The following is a 23,882-nucleotide window of genomic DNA, read 5'->3' on the forward strand; positions in this document are numbered from 1 at the left end:
GTAAGTTAGGAGGCAAATACGTTATACAGTCTTTTGTAGACTAGCCGCATCATAATACAGGTAGAACCGTGAAAAATGGACATTGTTTATTCAGCGGAGGCACTCCTTCAGATGAGGAAGAGTGGACAAGAGGGGAGTGGAGGCCAGCCATCCGCAGACATTGCCTTGGAATTTGCCAACAGGATCAAGCAGCACAAGCTGATCTACACTTCCCACTGCCTCAGAAAAGCAGGCAGCATAATCAAGAACCCCACACACCCCCAACATACACTCTGCCACCTTATTCCGTCGGGAAAAAGATATAAAACGTGACATGAGGTTATATTTTAATACAGTGTTGTGTGACAGCAAGAGAAAAGATGAGACAATTAACAAAGGTAAAGATCCCTCCCAAATACTTGTTATCTATCAACCCAAGCCTGAATGTTGTCTAGGTCTTGCTGCATGAACATGGACTACTCCAGCGTCTGAGGAGTCACAAGTGGTACTGAACATTGTGCAATCATCAGCGAACATCCCCACTTCTGACCTTATAATGGAAGGAAAAGTTATTCATGAAGTAGCTGAAAATGGTTGGGCCTATGCCACCACCTTATGGAACTCCTGCAAGAATGTCCTGTGATTGAGATGATTAACCCCTACCATAACCATTTTCTTTTGTACTAGGTATGACTCCAAACACTGGAGAGTTTTTCTCTTGATTCCAATTGATTTGAGCTTTGTTAAGGCTCATCAATGTCACACTTGGTTAAATGCTGCCTTGATATCAAGGGCAGGCACTCTCACCTCGCCCTAGGTCTTTTATCAATATTGCAGTTTCAGTGATTGGGTTAGTGGGTCAACTTTCAAAATGTTGGAATTTAATTAAAATGATGAAATCCAAATGTGGCAGTGGTAGGCAGTTTACTTTTATTATAATAGGTCATTTTTGAAGATCTTAAAACTTTTGCTCCTACTTCAACCAATTCCTTCAGCAGTCCCGTATAAATCACCTGAAAGAGGGCATTGTACAATTATAAGGTAGCATTAATTGGTCTGGGTGAGGCAGGATTAAGTATTGGCTGACAGACATCTTTATAATTACAGTCTGAGTCTTAAGGACGGAAGTCTTCAGATGAATTGACTATTGAAATAACCTGGCATGCAGTGAGGTACTAACTCATAAAGTTGGATGTAATGAGACAGCAGCCTAACCTTTCGTTTTAGTTTGTTATAAACTGCTGACAGTTTACGTGTCATATAATTGCCTTGATGTGAATGATGTGTTGGAGTTTGCCAGTTAGAAACATAGAAGAACTACAGCACAAACAGGCCCTTCGGCCCACAAGTTGTGCCGAACACATCCCTACCTTCTAGACCTACCTATAACCCTCCATGTACTCATCCAGGAGTCTCTTAAAATACTCTATTGAGTTCGCCTCCACCACCCCTGATGGCAGCCCATTCCACTCGCCCACCACCCTCAGTGTGAAAAACTTACCCCTAACATCTCCCCTGTACCTTCCCCCCCAGCATCTCAAACCTGTGTCCTCTCGTAGCAGACATTTCCACCCTGGGAAAAAGCCTCTGAGAGTCCACCCGATCTATGCCTCTCAACATCTTATACACCTCTATTAGGTCTCCTCTCATCCTTCGTCTCTCCAAGGAGAAAAGACCGAGCTCCCTCAGCCTATCCTCATAAGACATGCCACTCAATCCAGGCAACATCCTTGTAAATCTCCTCTGCACCCTTTCAATCTTTTCCACATCCTTCCTATAGTGAGGTGACCAGAACTGAGCACAGTACTCCAAGTGGGGTCTGACGAGGGTCTTATATAGCTGCATCATTATCCCCGGACTCCTAAACTCAATCCCTCGATTGATAAAGGCTATTGTTATTCAATGTCCAGGCATATGTAGATTTTTGTCGGTATGCAGTATCTAACATTTGCTGTTTGTAATATTAGCAAACGCTTAACATGTTTGCATGACACATTAAGCCTGCTATTTCAAAGTAAATGGTATCTCCATTAAAATATAGTATGAAGTATTGCCATAGCAACATGCTCGGCGTTTGTTCTCTGTATGTGCATTAATTGTAGAGGGTTTAAGCATAGTTGTATAATTCTGAAATATCTTAATTTATAGAATTTCTTGTTGAAATATGAACAAAAATGTCCAGAAAAGAAGTGCAGGTTGTGTCCATCTGATTGGATGTCCGATACCAGAGCATGATAAAAGTCATTGTTTTCCGCAAAAGCTTTTTAGAGTTAAAGATTTGGTTGGGAATGGAGATTTTCGAACAGGTCCCATCCTAATTGAGATGCTGCAGTTTGGGCTTGAACTCGGATACACTACGCTTTTGCTTCTTGAATTTTTCCCCATACTACATTCGGTTAGAGGTGGAGAGGGGCAGGCACTCCTCAGGATTATTCCATTACATCCTTAACTGACTTTGAGAGCATGTGTGTAATTGTCAATATTCTGTCTGATGACTTTTGTCCAGGTCACCACTGATCTGTCCCATTGTGGATCTTAAGAAGGCCGAGGAGAAAGACCAGCCCCCTGCTCCCTCAGCAAAAGCTTTCAAACATCTTTCTGATAATTTTCTTTTGCCCTTTCGGTGCCATTGGCACCTTCGGCAGTGGCAGCTATCTTGAATTCTCACTTCCACCTCAGAGGACTGTGCACTTTCTGCTGCACACCACATTTGTGAAATTTATTTGTTCATGGGATGCGGGCATTGCTCGCCCAGCCAGCAATTATTGCCATCCCTCATTGCCCTTGAGAAGGTAATAGTCAGCTGCCTTCTTGAATCGCTGTAATTGATATGTTATAGGAATACCCACAGTGCTACTGGGGAGGGAGTTCCAGCATTTTGACATCTGTGACAGGGATGACGATATAGTTCCAAGTCAGGATAGTGTGTGGCTTGGAGTGGAACTTGTAGTTGTTCCCATATGTTTGCTGACCTTGTCCTTTTAAGTGGTAGGAGTTGAGAGTTTAGAAGTTGCTGTCAAAATAGCCTTGGTCAGTTGCTGCACTGCATCTTATAGAATATACACATTGCTGCCACTTATCAATGGTGGAGGGAGTCAATATTTAAGATGCTGGTTGGGGTGGCTATCAAGTGGGCTGCTTTGTCCTGGATGATGCTGAACTCCTTCAGTGCTGTTGGAGCTGCACTCATCCAGGCAATGGGAGAATATTGAATCACATTCCTGATTTGTGCATTGTAGATGGTGAGGTTACAGGAATTGGGCCCGGATGGGATTGTTGTCGGTGCAGGCTTGATAGGCCAAATGGCCTTCTTCTGCACTGTAGGGATTCTATGATTCTATTCCATGTCAGAGTGCATCTTATAGAAAATCAAAGAGAAGTGGTCGCTTATTCAGTTATATGCCTGATTTTATGAATGGAATCAAACCAGAAGAATTGCTTGGAGCTTAAGTTATATTTCAGTATTTGTGCCAGGAATGTTTGAGTTATCGTAGATTCATGTTACCAGTCACAGAATGTCACGGTGAAGCTGCACACAGCAGCGTTGTTACCTGCAACTCTGGTAATATCATCGCAGAGTGAGCATTACCTGCTTACCAGGACTGTTGAAACATAAGCCAGACTGAGAATTTGTGCCTTAGCGATTGGTACCCATCCAATTTCTTCTTTCACTCATTCAGTTTTATGACTTATCTCGAGCTACATCCTGTTGCTACACCAGCAATAATAAAAAAAACATTGGGTTTTAACAACTGATCAAGAACAAAGAGCCATTAATCAGTGATCTACTGGTACAAGCAGCAGACAACCTCTGCTCTGAAGGTCCAGAAAAGAGTAGCCAGACAAAGTAGGAAAAGGTGGTGGGGGAAAGTGGGTATGATTGCAAATGTAGCAAAGACCACTCCAGAAAATGGATTAAATTTCTAAATCCAATGTTAAAACCAACTGGATTATGTAATAGAACATAGGGGGCAATCTTACGAAACAAATTCCAAGCCCAGGACGAGCGTGAGAATGGGAGAGTTTCTGATCTGCTTTTTGGGTGAGTCCAAATCTGCGATTCATATGCATTGAGACAAAAAAACTTCAAAAACGGTTTTGCACCTGTAGGGGGAGGGGATGGGGCTTAAATCACCCGAACACTGGCTGAGAGCAGCAGAGGGTGCAATTGCACCTGTGCAGGTCTCTAGCAGCAGAGGCCTGTCACTCAACCTCTGCTGCTGTCAACCAGCCTCTCGCACAGCAACCCCCAACTACCAGGGGGCTCGCAGCCTATCGCACCCACCCACCCAGACCGATAGACGCCATGACCGTCCCATCTGGATTAATCCTCCCCTGTTTCCCCCCCCATCCCCCCTGATCACCCCCCCCCCAATCTCTAATGCAGAGTGGCAGCGGGTTCCCTCCCCCCACCAATGACCAGCCATGCCTGTTCTGGCCCTGCCCTAGTAGGCTCGGACCCTCAGAACCCACCCCTTGGCACTGCCTGGTGCCAAGTGAGCAGTGCCAGAGTGCCTGGTCAGCAGTGCCAGGGTGCCAGGCTGGCATTGCCAGGCTTGCACTGCCTAAGGAGCACTTCCCTTTGCCCCCGAACTCCCAGGGACCTCAACAGTCTACAGTTCTACCGGCAAGACCATCACATCTGGTCCCCGTTGTTGAGGACCAGCTGTGATTCTCGCCGGAGAGAACCTCGTTCGGCGAGGCCACAGAGACAAGTGAGCCCGGACGATAATGTCCCAGGTTCATTAAATAAATGCTAAATAGATTAAAATTTGATTTAAATAATTCATTCAGCCTCACGCCAGAAATGGATGCGAGGCTTAACCTGCCGGAAATCTGGTGCCGGTAAGATCGTGAGAAGCGAGAAATCGGGCGCAAACTTGATTTCTCGGCTCTCTCGCGATCTTACCAGCTTGTCCTGCCCATCGGCTGGCAGGGCGTGAAGGTAAAATCACCCCCATATTTCAAATGTTGTATTTTTTAAGACAGATCATAATTGAAAAGGGGAAAAGAAATTGACCACCCAGTTTCTAAGGAAAATAAGATAGAAATGGAGGTTGGAAATCACAACTTCTGTGGAACAAAAGTGGTTGAAATTATTTTAAGAGAACACAGACCCCCATTGGAGCTCAGACGATGAAGATTAACTCAGTGGTGCAGTACTGGCAGGCTGAAGAAGATAAAGTCTCGATCCAGAAGCTTAGAAAAGGCCAATGTACAGATGCTGTAGCTCTTTCTGTTACTTGTAGATAACATGGAATCTATGCCATTCAGAGAACTGCAAACAGAGCTAAGGAGGTTTTGCAACTAGTGTCATTTTTTGGTAAAGACCATGTCCATGGACTGTGGGTTTGTTGTGAGCTGCTTCAGATGGGGATAAGGCTAAATTCTCAAAAGAGAAGGAGCTGAAATCCTTCATGAGGAAGACAGGGTTTTGAAAGGACTTTGCAACTAAGATTGACGGGTTATAGACTGAGTAGAACTGCCTAGCTACCAATTAATGTGTAATTTATAGTTTATAATTGTCAACAATGTGCCTGCTTAACTCATGTTATTTTTGGGTTTTAGATAGTATTTAGTGTTTGCTTTGCTTGACTCTTGTAAAGTAAAAATGTTTGTTTTATATCATGGAATCTTACTCTTTACTCTTTAGTAATTGATTTCAGGTGGGTTTTTTTTAAGACTTACTGGTCTCAACTGAGATTAAAAACAACTACTTTATCACCCCAGGTATCTAAGATCTTTTAAACTAATGGCAAAACTTGTGTATAAAGCTTCCTGGCTCAAAAAGAAAACATGAGAAATGGCTATTCCATCAACTAAAATGTTTCTTTCACATGATAACTAGGTGGCACAGTGGTTAGCGCTGCTACCTCACAGCACCAGGGACCCGGGTTTGATTCCAGCCTCGGGTCACTGTCTGTGTGAAGTTTGCGTGTTCTCCCCGTGTCTGCATGGGTTTCCTCCAGGTGCTCTGGTTTCCTCCCACACTCCAAAGATGTGCCGGTTAGGTGGATTGGCCATGCTAAATTGCCCCTTAGTGTCCCACGATGTGCAGATTAGGGGATTAGTGGGGTAAATACGTGGGGTTACAGGTATTGAGCCTGGGTGGAATGGTCTTTTGGAGAGTTGGTGCAGAATCGATGGGCCAAATGGCCTCTTTCTGCACTGTATGGATTCTATGATTCTACAGGTTGAATTGAGAGGAAGTTGTTGCAATAATAGATGTAAGAATGTGTGCAGAGGTGTAATTTTTATAGTAGGTTCTATGACAATACTGGACTGTCAAAGAAAGAATATAAATTAGTTTTCTTTTAAATATTCCCTTTAGAAAGCATTGATTGCATCAATTTTTATATTTCACAGATTAATTGCCAGTTGGTTATTTGTTGTGTGTGGCAGGTGAATTGCCTGTGTAACAACATTTCAAAAGCAATTGATTGGTTATGAACCTTTTGTATTTCTTGAGAAGATGAGATGTTACACATACAAACGTTTGTTCTACTTTCATGTATTTTGTTTTCAATTCTCTTAGAGTCAGCTGGTTCATCCAATGGGTGCAGTAACAACGTTGGGACGTGTGAACAGCTATGCCTGCCCAGACCCAATGGAGCCCACACTTGTGCTTGTACCATAGGCTACCGTATGAACCCAGATAACAAGACATGTTCAGCCTATGACTCATTTCTGATTGTGTCTCAGCTGTCCATCATCAGAGGATTCAACCTGGATGCGAATGACCATTCTGAAGCCATGGTACCAGTGGGTGGCATTGGTAGGTATCATCATTCTTGACAGAAAATGGGTTGTGAACAAAAGTTTCATAATAAGCACATCACAGAAATTGGTGATTCCAATGGCACATCCTGCATTTTCTGCAATAGCTTGGGCCAAGGTTGCCAATAAGGTCAATTTTATAGTGTGTGCAACTGTAAGAATCCCAATGCATCTATTGACCAGTCAAGGTAGGCTTGCGCTAAGCCGTAGTAGAGAACTAGATTCCTCAACTAGAATGTCAAGAAAAGGAAGTTAATTTGACTCCATTTTAAGCCATTGGATCACCAAGCAAGCTTGATGCTGAAATAGGGCATGTCAAAAACATCCTGTGGGATAATGGTTACCCTGATCAGGTCATTTTGCGTGGTATAACACACAAATTCGTGACCAGGTCCAAGATTGTCACTTTCAGCCCTGAAAAGTGCCTCAGATTGTCCAGCAAGGGGAAGGTATCTCAAACATTTGAGCAAGAGGTGTGAAGCTAGCTGTTTCATGCTGTTCCGGTGCAGTTGCAACATGAATGTTGTTCGCCACAAACAGGATGCAGCCATGAAGCCTATAACACAAATGAGTGGGAATAATGTAGGGAGGAGCTACACGATAAATGGAAGAACCATAAAGGGTGTAGAGACGCAGAGGGACCTGGGTGTGCAAGTCCACAGATCTTTGAAGGTGACGTCACAGGTGGAGAAGGTGGTGAAGAAGGCATATGGCATGCTTGCTTTTATAGGACGGGGCATAGAGTATAAAAGTTGGGGTCTGATGTTGCAGATGTATAGAACGTTGGTTCGGCCGCATTTGGAATACTGCGTCCAGTTCTGGTCGCCACACTACCAGAAGGACGTGGAGGCTTTGGAGAGAGTACAGAGGAGGTTTACCAGGATGTTGCCTGGTATGGAGGGGCTTGGTTATGAGGAGAGATTGGGGAAACTGGGTTTGTTCTCCTTGGAAAGACGGAGGATGAGGGGAGACTTAATAGAGGTGTATAAAATTATGAAAGGCATAGATAGGGTGAACGGTGGGAAGCTTTTCCCCGGGTCGGTGGTGACGTTCACGAGGGGTCATAGGTTCAAGGCGAAGGGGGGGAGGTTTAACACAGATATCAGAAGGACATATTTTACATAGAGGGTCGTGGGGGCCTGGAATGTGTTGCCGGGCAAGGTGGTGGAGGCGGACACACTGCGAACGTTTAAGACTTATCTAGACAGCTATATGATCGGAGTGGGAATGGAGGGATACAAAAGAGTGGTCTAGTTTGGACCAGGGAGCGGCGCAGGCTAATTGTTCTTTGTTTCTCGTTTCAAGGCTTCATTCTATGATCATCTTGCTGGTGCCAGTACAGAGCGAGACTGCGGATAGTTGGGAACCTGTCTCGGGGGCAGGGAATTCAGAGGGTTTTCGTAAAGCAGAAGTGGAAATGAATAGGGTTGGGAAGCATTTTCTGATCAGGGCCAGTGTGATCTCCTGGACTCGTTTCGATCGCCTCAGGGGGTCGGAGAGGAATTTCCCAGATTTTTTTTCCCCATATTGGCCCTGGGGTTTTCACTCTGGGTTTTCGCCTCTCCCTGGAGATCACATGGTCTGGAATGGGGGGGTGGGGGTGAGTTAATAGGTTGTGATGAACAAAGCATCGTAGCTGTGAGGGACAGCTCGGTGGATAGGATATTAGGATGTAGATAGGCTGGAAAATTGGGCGGGGATCCTGGATTCAGGATTCAATCCTGGACCGGGGAGCGGCGCGGGCTTGGAGGGCCGAAGGGCCTGTTCCTGTGCTGTATTGTTCTTTGTTCTTTGAGTAGCATAGTATAGGAATTTCAGTGCCAGTGTGATGCTAGGTATGTAGGTCATGCATAAAACCATCAAATTCCTACAGTGTAGAAAGAGACCATTCAACCCATTGAGTCTGCACTGACCCTCCAAAAGAACATCCCACCCAGACCCTTCCCTCCGCCCTATCCCATAACCCCGCACATTTACCATGGGTAAGCCACCTAACTTTCCCATCTTTGGATAGTAAGGGGCAATTTAGCATGGCAAATCCACCTAACCCGCACAGCTTTCATGGAATCCCTACAGTGCAGAATGAAGCCATTCAGCCCATCGAGGCTGCATCGACTTTCCGACAGCATCTCAACCAGCCCCATCCCGTAAGCCCACATATTTACCACACTAATCCCCCTGACCTACACGCCTTGGGACATTAATTGGCAATTTACCATGGCCAATCAACCTAAGCTGCACTTTGGAATGTGAGAGGAAACTGGAGCACCCGAAGGAAACCCACGCAGACATGGGGAGAATGTGCAAACTCCACACAGACAGTGATCCAAGCCAGGAATCAGACCTGGGTCCCTGAGCGCTGTGAGGCAGCAGTGCTAACCACTGTGCCACTGTGCTGTCTACTTGAAAACTATTAGTAAAAGATCCATGATTCTGTGATTTTTACAGCTGTTAGGTATTTTGCCCGTTTAAAAATGAAGTAATTTAAAGTTTTCAAACCAGAAATGGTAAATTTAAAAGCAGTAATATTTTTATGTTTCCCTTCAGGTCGCTTTGCCCTGCATGTGGATGTACACATACCGTCAGGATTTATTTACTGGTGTGACTTCAGTGCCTCAGCTTCAAGGAATGCTATTCGGAGGATTAAACCTGATGGGTCTTCCTTTCAAAACATTCTGGTTACAGGAATTGGCCAGAATGGTATTCGAGGAATTGCTGTGGATTGGGTGGCAGGTCAGGGGCTAGTCAAGTTTCTGTCTTCCAGGTTCACAGTAACTACCTGCAATTTCTGTGTGCTGTCTTAAAGGAAATCTATTTACGATAACAGCAACTTATATTCATACAATGCCTTCAATGTAGTAAAATGTCCCAAGGTGCTTCACAAACACATCATAAAACAATGTATGTCACTGAGCCACATAAGGAGACACCAGGTCAGATGACCAAAAGCTTGGTCAAAGAGGTAGGCTGCTGAGGAGTGTTTCAAAGCAGGAAAGCACGGTAGAGAGGCAGGGAATTATAGACAGGGTATTCTAGAACTTGGAGTTTGGAAAACTGAGGGTGCAGCCACCAATGGTAAGGCAGTTAAAAACAGGGATGCTGAAGAGGCCATTATTTAAAGTGCAGTTTTTTGGCTGTTGTGGATCTGAAGGAGATTACAGAGACCAGGAGGGGCACGCCATGGAGGGATCATAGAATCCTACAGTGCAGAAGGAGGCCATTCGGCCCATCGGATCTGCACCAACAACAATCTCACCTAGGCCTTATCCCTGTAATCCCAAATATTTACCCTGCTAATCTCTCTAACCTATGCATCCCGGGACACTAAGGGGCAATTTAGCTTGGCCAAAGCACCTAACCTGCACATCTTTGGAAAGAAACCGGAGCACCCAGAGGAAACCCACACAGACACGGGGAGAATATGCAAACTCCACACAGACAGTGGCCCAAGCCAGGAATCGAACCCAGGTCCTTGGAGCTGTGAGGCAGCAGTGCTAACCACTATGCCACCATGCCGAAAACAAGAATGAGAATTTTAAAATCACAATGTCTCTTGACCGGGAACCTATGCAGGTTTGTGAGCACAGGGACGATAAGGGAATTGGACTTGCTATGAGTTAAGACTCGAGCAGCAGAACTTGGATAACCCTCAAGTTTATGGAGGGTAGAAAGTGGAAGAAAAGCCAAGACTAGAACGGTTAGGTTTAAAGTGAAGGTTTAACGTGAAAGTTTCAGTAACAAATGAACCATGATGGGTGAAGTCAGACAATGTTACAGAGGTGGAAATAGACAGTATTGTTGATTACATGAATACGAGGTGGGAAGATGACCTTGGAATCAAACATGATGCCAAGGTTGCAAATGGACTGGCGTATAATAATCACAGACTGTTGCCAGGAGAATAATAGTTTATCACAAATGCTGAACCAAATCTTCTGGTCTTCAGTTTGTTGGAGATGGGATGTTAGTTGGGAAATGTGTATTCATACCCTGTGGAAGTCCTCATGCACAGACAAGCGCTATAATTGCCTGGCAAGTTTAAGCTACTGAGTGGCTTATTTGCTCTGCCTGTGACCCTTTGCAAGTGTCTGCTCAGGGCGACGACTTAGGCCAGGTACACAGGACTTATCTGCATAATTACCCTGGTAATGTTACACAGTTTAATACCTGGTCTAATTCTGTAATTATTGATTCCCATTCTTGTTTTCAAATCCCTCCATGGCCTTTCCCCTCCTGATCTTTGGAATCTCCTTCAACTGAATACCACCACTGATTTACCCCATCACCCATTAGAGCTGGCCCGACTACCCTTGACCACCTGACTACCTCCATTGTTCACCCAACAATATCCCCAATCATCTGATTATCCTCCAACAACCCAACTCTCCCCCTTCAACCACCTGACCCTCCCCAACCAACCACCAGATTCTCCCCACTCAATCAGCTAACTCTTGCCCCCTAATCACCCAACTATCCACCCCTGACCACTCAACTATTCCCCTCTTGACCATCTGACTACCCCCCCACTCACCTCACCAACCCACCCACCCATCCACTTCACTCACTCATCCACCTCACCTACACACTGATTCACAAACTCACACTCATTCAGGAAATGACTTTAAAAACATACCTGAATACTGTAGCTACTGTCATGAAAAGAGGCTGTGTCCCCTCCTTCTCCTGATTCTCCTACATTCATTGAGCCTACCCTGGAGAGGCTGCACTGACCATTTCTGCTTCTGATGGGATCATAAGATCTGGAATGAAAATAGCACTGTCGGGAGGGGTCACTGCAGCGTTGATGGGCTGAATGGCCTTCTTCTGCACTGTAGGGATCGTTCTAAGGATTCTGAGAGATCGAAAACATTTTAATACATGCTAGTATTTTGGGATGGCTTTTGCTAAAGTAACTATACACTCATTTCTCCACTTTAACTATGAACAAATTTCAGATCTACTTGAAATAGATGAAGCCTTAAACAAAGCTTCTTCAACATTTCTAGTGTAATATGCCTTTAAATGATTGAAAGATAGTAAATATCTTAATGTTCAGATAGCAGTGCAATTATAGTCAGCTCAAGCTTCCCTTTTGTTGTTTATCTTCTTTAGATTAAATTTATGTTCACTGCCCATTATTATTTCTCGAAATAATGATAATTCCAAAATATCAATTATGCAATTTGTTTCAAAATCCAGGATTTGGATTTGTATTCTGTATTTTTGATCAAACGTTTGTAGTAAGGCCGGTTCCTTTGCCATGTATTTGTAGAAACGTATCCACATATACTGACTGTTCCTGTCTCTCCATGATTTCATGGAAGCATATAAAATTCTTACAGGGCTCGAGAAGGTAGATGTAGGGAAGATGTTTCCCCTGGTGGGGAGGTGGTCTGGGGGAAGGGGGGGGGGAGGGGGTCTAGAACCAGGGGACAAAGTCTCAGAATAAGGGGCAGGTCATCTAAGACAGAGACAAGGAGGAATTTCTTCTCTCAAAGGGTTGTAAATCTTTGGAATTCTCTACACTAGAAGGCTATGGAAGCTCAGTCATTGAATATGTTCAAGACTAAGATTGATAGATTTCTAGATAGTAAAGATATCAAAGGATCGTACGGGAAAATGATATGGAGGTAGATTAGCCATGATCTCGTTGAATGGCAGAGCAGGCTCAAAGGGCCAAATGGCCCAACCCTGCTCCTATTTCTTCCATTGCTATATGCTGTCAATGCTAAAGTGGCAGTGGCAGTCATACGATCCCAAGCCTATTGAAAACGTTAGGCATGAGACCATCTTTAAGAGCTAGTTTCATGACGCATGGTTTTCATAGTTAACCTTGTATAACACTGCTTGATGTGAAGCATTTTAAAAGTGCCCCAGCTATCAATTTTTACCGTGAGACCAAAAACTTTTATTATGAAGAAAAAGTTTGCAGATGACACCAAGCTTTGTGGCATAGTGGACAGTGAAGAAGGTTATCTAGGATTGCAACGGGATCTTGATCAATTGGGCTAGTGGGCTGATGAATGGCAGATGGAGTTTAACTTAGATAAATGTGAGGTGATGCATTTTGGTAGATCGAACCAGGGCGGGACTTACTCAGTTAATGGTGGGGCGTTGAGGAGAGTTATAGAACAAAGAGATCTCGGGGCACAGGTTCATAGCTCCTTGAAAGTGGAGTCACAGGTGAACAGGGTGGTGAAGAAGGCATTCGGCATGCTTGGTTTCATTGGTCAAAACACTGAATACAGGACATCTTGTTGAAGTTGTACAAGACATTGGTAAGGCCACACTTGGAATACTGCGCACAGTTCTGGTCACCCTATTATAGAAAAAATATTATTAAACTAGAAAGAGTGCAGAAAAGATTTGCTAGGATGTTACTGGGGCTTGCTAGTTTGAGTTATAAAGGGACGCTGGATAGAGTGTAGGAGACTTAGGGGTGATCTTATAGAGGTCTATAAAATAATGAGGGGCATAGATAAGGTAGATAGTCAACATCTTTTCCCAACAGTAGGGGAGTCTAAAACTAGAGGGCATAGGTTTAAGGTGAGAGGGGAGAGATACGAAAGGGTCCAGAAGGGCAATTTTTTTACACAGAGTGGTGACTGTCTGGAATGAGCTGCCAGAGGTAGTAGTAGAGGCGGGTACAATTTTGCCTTTTAAAAAACATTTAGACAGTAAGATTGGTATGGAGGGATATGGGCCAAGTGCGAGCAATTGGGATTTAGCTTAATGGTAAAAACTGGGCGGCGTGGACAAGTTGGGCCGAAGGGCCTGTTTTCACGCTGTAAACCTCTATGACTCTAATTAGTTGTCTGCAAACTTGAGTTCTATGATTCTGCGTCATACTCATCTGATCAGAAATTGTTGTTTTGTTATATTCTGATGTAGCTGTTACTTTTCAACCTCACTAACAAATGCGATTTTTTTCATTGTAAGTAACTTCTTCAGCTGGACAACAATCATCCAAATGTACATTTCACAAAGCAAAGAAAAATAAACTCCTGCATATTAAACAAATTAACTAAAATAATTAGGGATGAATGATATATCTGCGTGATTTTAACTTGTATGTGGATTTGGATTTGCACCACCCTGACCACATGCACTGGATTCAAAACTGGTCCTGTATTATGTACAAGTCTGCAATTCAACACTAATTATTTGGTTATATTATGGAATCTGGTGTTTATCCTTTGAAACAATGATATGTGTTTCTTTATTTTCATGTGAACAGGCAATCTCTATTTCACAAATGCATTCATAACTGAGACTTATATTGAAATTCTCCGTTTGAATACCACTTTTCGTCGAGTTCTCATCAAAACGACCGTGGATCGGCCAAGACACATTGTTGTAAATCCAAAGATCCGATTTATCTTCTGGGCTGACTATGGGCAGAATCCCAAAATTGAACGTGCTTTCCTTGATGGTTCCAACAGAACTGTCTTGGTGGATGACGGGATTGTCATGCCACGAGGTTTAACTGTTGACCATACAAATAATTACATCTACTGGATTGATGACTCCCTCGATCTAATTGCTAGGATCTCACCTGATGGTGAAGAACATCAGATAATCCGTTATGGCAGCCGCTATCCAACTCCATTTGGAATCACTATCTTTGAAAACAGTATGATTTGGGTAGACAGAAACATGAAAAAGGTTTTGCGTGCCAGTAAAGAACCTGGAAACATGGATCAACCTTCTGTTATCCGAGACAACTTGAACTTGTTAAGGGATGTGGTAATGTTTGATAAAAAGGTTCAACCAACTTCACCCCAGCGAGTTAACAATAACCCATGCTTGGAGCTTAATGGAGAATGTTCCCAATTTTGTTTTGCATTGCCTAGTTTGCAGGTGCCAAAATGCGGATGTGCCCATGGCAGGTTGGATTCTAATGGCAAACAGTGCACCATTATCACTAATGATTATTTAATATATGCAACGGAAGGCTCCATTCGCAGTCTTCACCTGGATACTGCTGACCACACGCTACCCTTCCCAGCAATAAATGTATGGTGGACTGCAGTGGCACTTGACTATGACAGCAGTGACAACAGAATTTATTTCACACAAAGTTTTGGCCAAGGACGCAGCACAATCAGCTACATCAGTCTTGATAACATCTCTGCTTCTCCTTCACAAGTGGTAACAGGTAAATACAACAATTACTTTCCAGTAAGTAATATAACTATTGGATAAGCCACACTAAGACTGAGTACAAGTACTGGCAAACCTGCTAGCCAATGAAAGTTCCTGTAATCTCCACTCTATGGCTTTGGCCTTCTTTGCATCCACTCTCCCCCAGCCCCACCATTAGTGACTGTGCCTTCTTCAGCTGCCTAGGCCCCACATGCTGGAATTATTTTCCTCAATCCTTCCACCATTCCACTCATTTCTCTTCTGACCAAGTTTTTCCTCATCCCTCCTAATGTTTCCTGCTATGTCTGAGTGCTCATTTTATTCATTATTCTATGCTTCTTTGAAGCACCTTAGGACATTTTTCTAATTTATGGTACTACTTAAATGTAAGCTGTTATTGTTGTACCATGCTGGATTCAATGTAGAATTCAGAATTGTTAACAATCATGTTATCAGTCAGTTATAGTTAGAACAGATAATAGGCAAACCCTTATCGCAAATGATATTCTAAATGCAGTAAAAATTGAACTTCCTACCACAATAGGAAGAAGGATATCAATCTTGTTGATTCTGGTAACAATGTAAAATTGAATCTTATTACTAATTTGGTATAGTGTTATCACTGGTGTTCATTATATGAATTTTGAAGCTGGAATTGCTGATCTATTGGATTTTATCCTGGAATATAGGGTACAACATCTGCATTAATACAATATTGAATCATTTTCCTTAGTTACTGGAATTACTAGATTCTAAGAATGCATGACTCGAAATAGTGCTGGTTCCTAGACAACCAAAGCTTGCATCTTATTTTTATATGTCAGTGACTATATATTTTAAACTATTAAGTAATACATACAAATATTTGTTCCGAGGCTTGGGTGCTCCTGATGGAATTGCCTATGACTGGATTAACAAGAGGATTTATTACAGTGATTATTTGAATCAAACAATCAGTTCAATAAAAGTGGATGGCAGTGATCGCTCAATTATTGCGAACGTTCTCAGGCCAAGAGCTATCGTACTGGATCCTTGCAGAGGGTAAGCTTGGTCAAATGGTATACTAAAACCGAATGATTCATTATTCCGTCCCTGTCACAAATTATCTTTGTATCATTTAACTTTTGACATTTACTGAAATTTGTTTCAAGTAAATTCTAATGGCTTTTATCCAGCAGCCAAGTGCAAATGTCATTTGTAGGAACATACGAATTAGGAGCAGGAGTAAACCACTTGGTCCCTTGAGCCTGCTCTGTCGTTCAAAAAAATCTTCACTAGTCTGATTCTAAACTCAACTCCACATTCCAACATACCCTACCTTTCACCCCCCTTGCTTACCAAGAATCTATCGAGTTCTGCCTTAAAAATATTTTTAAAAAGAACAGAAGAGGAGCATGGGAGGACAGAAAAAACTGAGCTGTAGCAGCATGTTGAGGGAATAGGAGGTTTGCTTGCAGGAATCATTATCCTCAAAACACAGTGGCCGAGATTTTGTGCCTGCAAAGATCAGCGGCATGGGTGCAAAACCCCAAGAGAGTCAAAACATGAGTATCTTGCTGGCGAAATCTCAGATTTTCCTTGCTATCCCACCAGTGGCCAGAAAAGGTGGGAACCTCATTTAAATAAATTATAATGTAATTAAAGGGCTTCTGGGTTGTATCATTCACCCACATTGGGACATGACGTCGGCGAGGTTTACAACAGGCTTTTCAAAACGGGAACCAGGCGAAAAGAACCTGCTAAGATAAATATAACCCCCGGGGTGAGGGGGGGGGGACATGACGGGGCAACACCCCAGCAGTGTCAGGGATCAGTGCTAAGGGAGCAGTGCCAGGTGGTCCCCTCTGGGGACTTCCATGGGGGGAGTTCCCATGTCCAAGGGGCAGCGAAGGAGGGTAGTGGAGACACCTACCATGTGCATGTCAGGGTGGGGGTCTCCATAAAAGAGTGCTCCAACTCAGGATTCATAATGTTGCTGGTGAACTATACCCCGGCTTTCTTGCCTGAGCCAGCAGTTGGTGAAAAAGTGAAAAAATTCCATCCAGTTTATAGGTTAAGGACAATATACCTGCAGTTCTCTGATGAAATAGTGCATAAGTAGGCTACACTTGTTCAAAAGAACCTGTCCCAGGGCTGCATTAAGATTGACAACCAACTCCCACACTTCGCACATTATTGCCTGACGCAGTCAAGGTCACTGCAGCCTTGGATTTCTTTTCCTTGAGCCCCTTTCAAATTACCAGATATGATACTGAGATATCAGTAACATTGTCGTTCTGCATTAAGTAGGTGACTGATGCCATGTTTGCTTGTGCAAGCACTTCAATCAGTTTTCTCACTGGCATCTAGAAACAACAGGATAGACTTTGGAATTGCACAGAATACAACTTCCCCAAGAGCAGTCTAAAATTGTTTCTACCTGTAGCCTCCTTCACACGACCATTGTTTCCATGAAAATCAAAAACATCCAGTCCTTTAATGTACAAATGGCCTGTGATCATAAACCATACTTAATGCAAATTACAGCAATCCCCTATCCCCCACTCTTTACCCTGTCACTAAAGAGGAGATGCTGTGGGGACAAAGAATATTATCTTCATTCTTGGCTCATAATTCCTCTTGAGAATCTTTTCATACTGACCAATGCTACAATCAGACACATGGGTCAAATAGAGCTTCAATCGAACCCAACATTGAAGTTATCAAATTATTCTGCTGACTGGACAAGCCTGGTCATTCGAGCTTGTATCAGGATAATCCTGTAATACAGTTCACACAGTGACTGGGATGATAATGATTTATTGTACGCAGGAAAGATTTGCTATGTGACAGAGACAACCCATGGAAGCATCAATGGATGATGACCCTCAGATTGAGGAGGGAAAGGACACTCTTGACATAAAGGATAATGAGGAAGTCGGAGGACTCCAACAGTTACCCACAGAGCTGTCCAGCAACAACCTACGAAAGAATGCATCAGCTGATTGACCATATATCCTGGGCTTCCCATCCTTAAATAATTTAAATAAAGACTAGGGTAAAAGCAAATTACTGCAGATGCTGAAATCTGAAACAAAAACAGAAAATGCTGAAGAATCTCAGCAGGTCTGATAGCATCTGAGGTGAGAGAATAGAGCTAATGTTTCAAATCTGGATGACTCTTCATTAGAGCTGTTTGTTGTTGTTGTGTTGTAATTAATGACCAGTATTGGATGACATGTTAATTCACATTGCAAGATCACCAGTTTAGGCTCAAGTTTGCTCGACAATGAACTATTTCCTGGACAAGCCTGTCCACTTGCACCTGTTCCTGTTCAGGTGTGCTTAGTGATTCATCAAAAAAGGCCTCTCTAACTCACTATCTGTACCACGTGGTAGCTGGTTTCTGTGCTGGGGCTTGGAAGTGTGAGAGCACTTAAACTTGAACTGCAATGTCTGAGACATTCAATGGACCTTCGAAGAGGGGAGAGAATAAGGATTAGCAAATGGTGACAAATATAAGCAGTAGCTGATGAATGACAACACAATACACCTCCATGCTCGGGTAGTGAATGAGAAAATTAAATAGAAGAAAAAAATGAAGTGAAACCACATAATTGTGTGGATCAGAATGCATTATGCAAGGAAATTGCCTGATTTTCCTCCATTGGTCTAAACGAGCAAATTAATTTTCATCTCTGAACTCCAAGCAACCCAATTTATTGATTCATGCTGCATTCCAGGTTTGGCCCAGCAAACTCCCTCCTTATGTCTTTTATGTTGTATTAAAATAGCAGTATACTCATTATACTATTATTCATAATTGTCTTGGTTAATGATATGTTTCTCCTAATAGGTATATGTATTGGACTGACTGGGGAATCAATCCTAAGATAGAACGAGCAACACTAGGAGGAAGTTTTCGTACACCTATTATAAACACCAATTTAGTGTGGCCAAATGGACTGACAATGGACTACGAAGATCAGAAACTCTACTGGGCTGATGGTTCTCTGTACGTTTACAATCATGTTTTCCTGCCATTTATGGACTCGTGGAAGAATTAACATTTTATTTAATTTCAGGTTTTTTTGTTCTTATTTACAAATTATTCATATTTTAAGGTAATGATCTGTCCCACTCTTACTTGGAGAGGAAGAATGGTTAGTAGGATATTCCACGACCCAGATTCCCTCCCCACCCCTTACCTTCAAAGTGGGCCTCCCAAAACACTTCCCTTGTGATTGACCTTCTTTCTGGCAAATCTTCCTTTAGTGGCAACTGATAGCCTCTCACACACACACCTCCAGGCCAACTGCAGCATTCAAATGAACAGCTGACTGGCAAAATGAAAATGAGGCCCAAGAGTTAAAATACGTAGGACCTGAAATTTTACTGTCCCCAGGCAGACACTTTGCAAGCAGTAGGAGCCGCTAACATTTCCTGGATGGTTTTCCCTCTCTTGACTGTCCCTGTCGGCCCACAGTTTTACAGTGGGATGGGCAAGGCCTGGGTTGGCCAGTGTGCCCTTGCCCCACTTGAGGCCCTTTAGGGGCAATTAATGACCATGTCCCACCTAGCCTCAACGTTGATGCTGGTGGGAAGGATTCAGGAGCAAAATGGAAGCCCAGAAATTCAACCTCAGGTGGGAAGGAAGGGGAAGTGTCTCCTCTAATGGCCTCCTTTCCACATTGAGCATCCCCCTTGTCATCCCTGGCTGCTCCCTCCTCCCTGGCTTCTCCATCAAGACCCCTATCTCTCTCCCCACCTCCTCAGGCCTCACCTCCCCACACCAATATGAGACCACCCACACTTACCTGGTCCTGGACTTTGAATCTGGAGGCTGCTTGCAGTCCCAGTCCTGGCCACTCCTGCTGTTGCTTTTGGGACTACAGAATGCTCGCCAATCAGACCAGCCAGCCACCCTTGGAGGTGGGATTTCCTCCCAAGCGAGCCAGCCAAATAATGCTCCTTACCGCATTGAATATCAGAGGGGCAATCTGTATTGGTTGGGATGCGTTCCCTGCTGACTCTTTGGGTGGTGGGAGGTGAAACCCACGATCCAAAACCTCCTGCTTCATGAGTGCATTTTACACAATCCCTATCCCAAGTCTGCCGGAAACTTGCTCGGAGTTAAAATTGACTTGTGGATGTTGAATAATTAGCCTGATATTGCAAAGGCAGTGGAGGGATCAAAACAGTGCAATGTTGGTAAGTGTTATTAGCAAACAAGCTGATCCTAAGTCGAGTGATAAAGTTACCAAAGTGTACAATGTAGATGAAAATGAGAAGCAGTTAAGGATAAATCCTTTTGGACATCCTAGGTAACAGAATGAATGCAAAAGAAAACAGTCATTGCTTAAGTTTTTAATGATTTGGATGAGAATATAGGAGGTATGGTTAGTAAGTTTGCAGATGACACTAAGATTGGTGGCATAGTGGATAGTGAAGAAAGTTATCTCCAATTGCAACGGGATCTTGATCAATTAGGCCAGTGGGCTGACGAATGGCAGATGGAGTTTAATTTAGACAAATGCGAGGTGATGCATTTGGTAGATTGAACCAGGGCAGGACTTACTCAGTTAATGGTAGGGCATTGGGGAGAGTTACAGAACAAAGAGATCTAGGGGTACATGTTCATAGCTCCTTGAAAGTGGAGTCACAGGTGGGCAGAGTGGTGAAGAAGGCATTCGGCATGCTTGGTTTCATCGGTCAGAACATTGAACACAGGAGTTGGAATGTCTTGTTGAAGTTGTAGGCCACACTTGGAATACTGTGTGCAATTCTGGTCACCCTATTATAGAAAGGATATGATTAAACTAGAAAGAGTGCAGAAAAGATTTACTAGGATGCTACTGGGACTTGGTGGATTGAGTTATAAGGAGAGGCTGGATTGACTGGGACTTTTTTCTCTGGAGCGTAGGAGACTGAGGGGTGATCTTATCGAGGTCTAAAATAATGAGGGGCACAGATCAGCTAGATAGTCAATATCTTTTCCCAAAGGTAGGGGAGTCTAAAACTACAGGGCATAGATTTAAGGTGAGAGGGGAGAGATCTGGGGGTTGGGGGGGGGGGGGGGGTGGACACAAAAGTGTCCAGAGGGGCAATTTTTTCACACAGAGGGTGGTGAGTGTCTGGAACAAGCTGCCAGAGGTAATATAGAGGCTGGTACAATTTTGTCTTTTAAAAAGCATTTCGATCGTTACATGGGTACGATGGGCATAGAGGGATATCGGTCAAATGTGGGCAATTGGGATTAGTTTAGGGGTTTTAAAAAAAAAGGGCGGCATGGACAAGTTGGGCTGAAGGGCCTGTTTCCATGCTGTAAAGCTCTATGACTCAATGACTAAGTTGTGCTGGCTAAAACTGGCTAGGTAATTTTATGGTAGTATTTTGAAATACAAAATAAAGATAGTCAGAAAAATCATTTAAAAAAGGTCTTCATTGATGATCTTATTCCTGGGCTCTGTGGTTTTGAACTTTAAGTGGTTACATATTTAGTAAATTTGTCTCTAATAGTTTTTGTGGATTTAATGCTTGTAAGAGATCCAGAGTGTATCACTGATATGAGAGTGATTTGAAAATGTTAGTTTCCAGTAATCAATATTTTCTGCAACATTCAATGATATTCTGTTTCAGCCGGAAGATTGAACGCTGTAGCCTTACAGGTACAGACCGTGAGGTGATTGTTAGCACTGCAATTTACCCATTTGCACTGACCCTCTATGATGAGTATCTCTACTGGACAGACTGGAACACTAGAAGCATCTACCGGGTCAATAAGCATGATGGGTCAGAGCAGACTGTGATGATACAAAACCTACCGCATCGTCCAATGGATATCCACCTTATGTCTGAGAAGAAGCAGCAACAATGCAGTAATCCATGCGATCAATTTAATGGAGGCTGCAGTCACATATGTACTCCAGGTACTAACTATTCCCACCTCAAACATTTGAATAATTGGATAAAATTGAAGGAACATGAATTGCTGAATTTGTAGTCAGGCTTCTTAAGAATACCACCTATGCAAATAAGAACAGGAGACAGGTACAGAGGCAGGCCATTCAGCCCTGCGAGCTTGTTCCACTGTTCCATTAGATTTGGCTGATTGGTATGTCAACTCCAATTACCTGCCTTTGTTCCATATCCTTACCTTCCCTAATAAAAATCTATTGATCATGGTGTTTAAAGTTTCAATTGCTACAGCCTTTTGGGAAAAAATGTTCAAATTTTCCACGACCCCTCGTTATATGCAAACATGCTCCCAGATTTGACTCCAAAATAGCCTGGCTTTAATTTTTTAATTTATGGATTCCTGCACTAGAGGAAATAATTCTTCTGTATCCCATTAAGTACCTTTATTACTTTGAAGATTTTGACTGGATATGCTGGGGGCAACCTTGTTTGCTATGGTTTGTCATGCTGTGAACTATTATGTGCATAGTCTGTACAGATGTCTTCATTGATATCAATAAAACTTTTCCCTGGCCCCCACCCTGAAACCCTGGGGAATTGACTGAGATTTTCCTTTCCAGTGGCTATGCAGTTGTAAGTGCAGCAGAGCAAGACTTGTGGAAACTGTAACTTCTGTAACAGTACAGAAGGAGGCCATTCAGCCCATTGAGCCTGCACCGACAACAATCCCATCCTATTCCCATAACCCCACATATTTACCCTGCTAATCCCTCCCGAAACTAGGGTCAATTTAGCATGGCCAATCAACCTAACCCACACATCTTTGGGCTATGGGAGGAAACCGGAGCAACCGGAGGAAACGCATGCAGACACGGGGAGAACATGCAAACTCCACACAGACAGTCGCCCAAGCCAGGAAATCAAACCCATGTCCCTGGCGTTGTGAGGCAGCAGTGCTAACCATTGTGCCACCGTGCCACCCATAATTAGTGGGAAACATCAAAGGAAATCCACATAACTTTGTCTTTGGCTGTAAATGTACTAAAATCCTGAACATTCAACTTGTCACTTCTCTTGAACATGCATCAGATTACGTAGCCCAGCTGTATTTAGAGTGTCATGCATTTAAAAGATTATAGGTGAGAGAGACATATAGGCCAGAATTCTCCCATCCTGTCCGCCGCTGGAACTTTAGAGGGCGGGTTGCAGACAGTGTGAAATGCCATTGACGGTCGGGTGGGAATTAACGACTTTTAAACCAGCGCGGGTGGAGAATTCCGCCCATACTAACCAATCTCATTTGCAATTTACTTCCAGGTGGCATGCAAGGTCCTGTAGAAATAGATTTGTTTGTTGCATGTTTGCTAACTATGAGTTTCAAGTACTGTGCCGCAAATTACTTTTGTATTGCAAAATTGTACCTTAGGACCGCATGGTGCGGAATGCCAGTGCCCTGCTCATGGAAACTGGCGCCTGGTTAATAACAATCAAGATTGTGTTTCATCTGATACTGCCACATGTGGCACAGGCTACTTTACTTGTCTGAATGGCCGTTGTATCCCAGAGAGGTGGAAATGTGACACTGACGATGATTGTGGAGATCAGAGTGATGAAACAGAGAGAGTATGTGGTAAGTTCCTTAATTCCTAGCTTCACAATCTATCATAGCATCAATGTCATGATGTGCAATTGACCTGATATTAGAAGGGTTAGTTGTCAATCTTTGGTGATATATGATTGAAATGGGGCTTGAATAAAATACTTTCTTCGAAGTCATAAGCAGCAAATGGATGATGATAGTTCATAAATGATAACAATAATATTACATTAGCTGGATGGTCCTGCTACAACCTGGGCCTGTTTTACCATTCTTACAAACATTTGTAGTTATTGTTGAGTTATGTTCCATTTTCCCCTCTGCTATCATGGAAATTCATTGGGCTGAATTTTATGCTGGGTGCAGAATCACCGTCCCTGATGTAAATACAGGGGGCAAGTTCCATTGGAAGTGGTGGACATTGCTGGAATTGCAAGCAGTCCCAGAGGGGAGTAAGCTGCAATGGAACATGGATGAAGGTAAGTGC

General features: G+C 43.3%; 1 protein-coding gene across 1 annotated transcript in view; it reads left to right on the forward strand.

Annotated features, from left to right (window-relative positions):
* The window catches only part of lrp2a (low density lipoprotein receptor-related protein 2a), a 297,083-nt gene that overhangs the window by 166,788 nt on the left and 106,413 nt on the right, over positions 1 to 23,882 (forward strand). Inside the window, exons 34-40 of the mRNA XM_078228217.1 lie at positions 6,515 to 6,754; positions 9,304 to 9,489; positions 13,994 to 14,914; positions 15,777 to 15,942; positions 18,737 to 18,895; positions 21,520 to 21,809; positions 23,225 to 23,428. Coding sequence (XP_078084343.1) covers positions 6,515 to 6,754; positions 9,304 to 9,489; positions 13,994 to 14,914; positions 15,777 to 15,942; positions 18,737 to 18,895; positions 21,520 to 21,809; positions 23,225 to 23,428 — 2,166 coding nt within the window. The remainder of the gene's footprint in view (positions 1 to 6,514; positions 6,755 to 9,303; positions 9,490 to 13,993; positions 14,915 to 15,776; positions 15,943 to 18,736; positions 18,896 to 21,519; positions 21,810 to 23,224; positions 23,429 to 23,882) is intronic.

This window comes from Mustelus asterias, chromosome 14, assembly GCF_964213995.1.
Source record: "Mustelus asterias chromosome 14, sMusAst1.hap1.1, whole genome shotgun sequence".
NCBI classification, from domain to species: domain Eukaryota; kingdom Metazoa; phylum Chordata; class Chondrichthyes; order Carcharhiniformes; family Triakidae; genus Mustelus; species Mustelus asterias.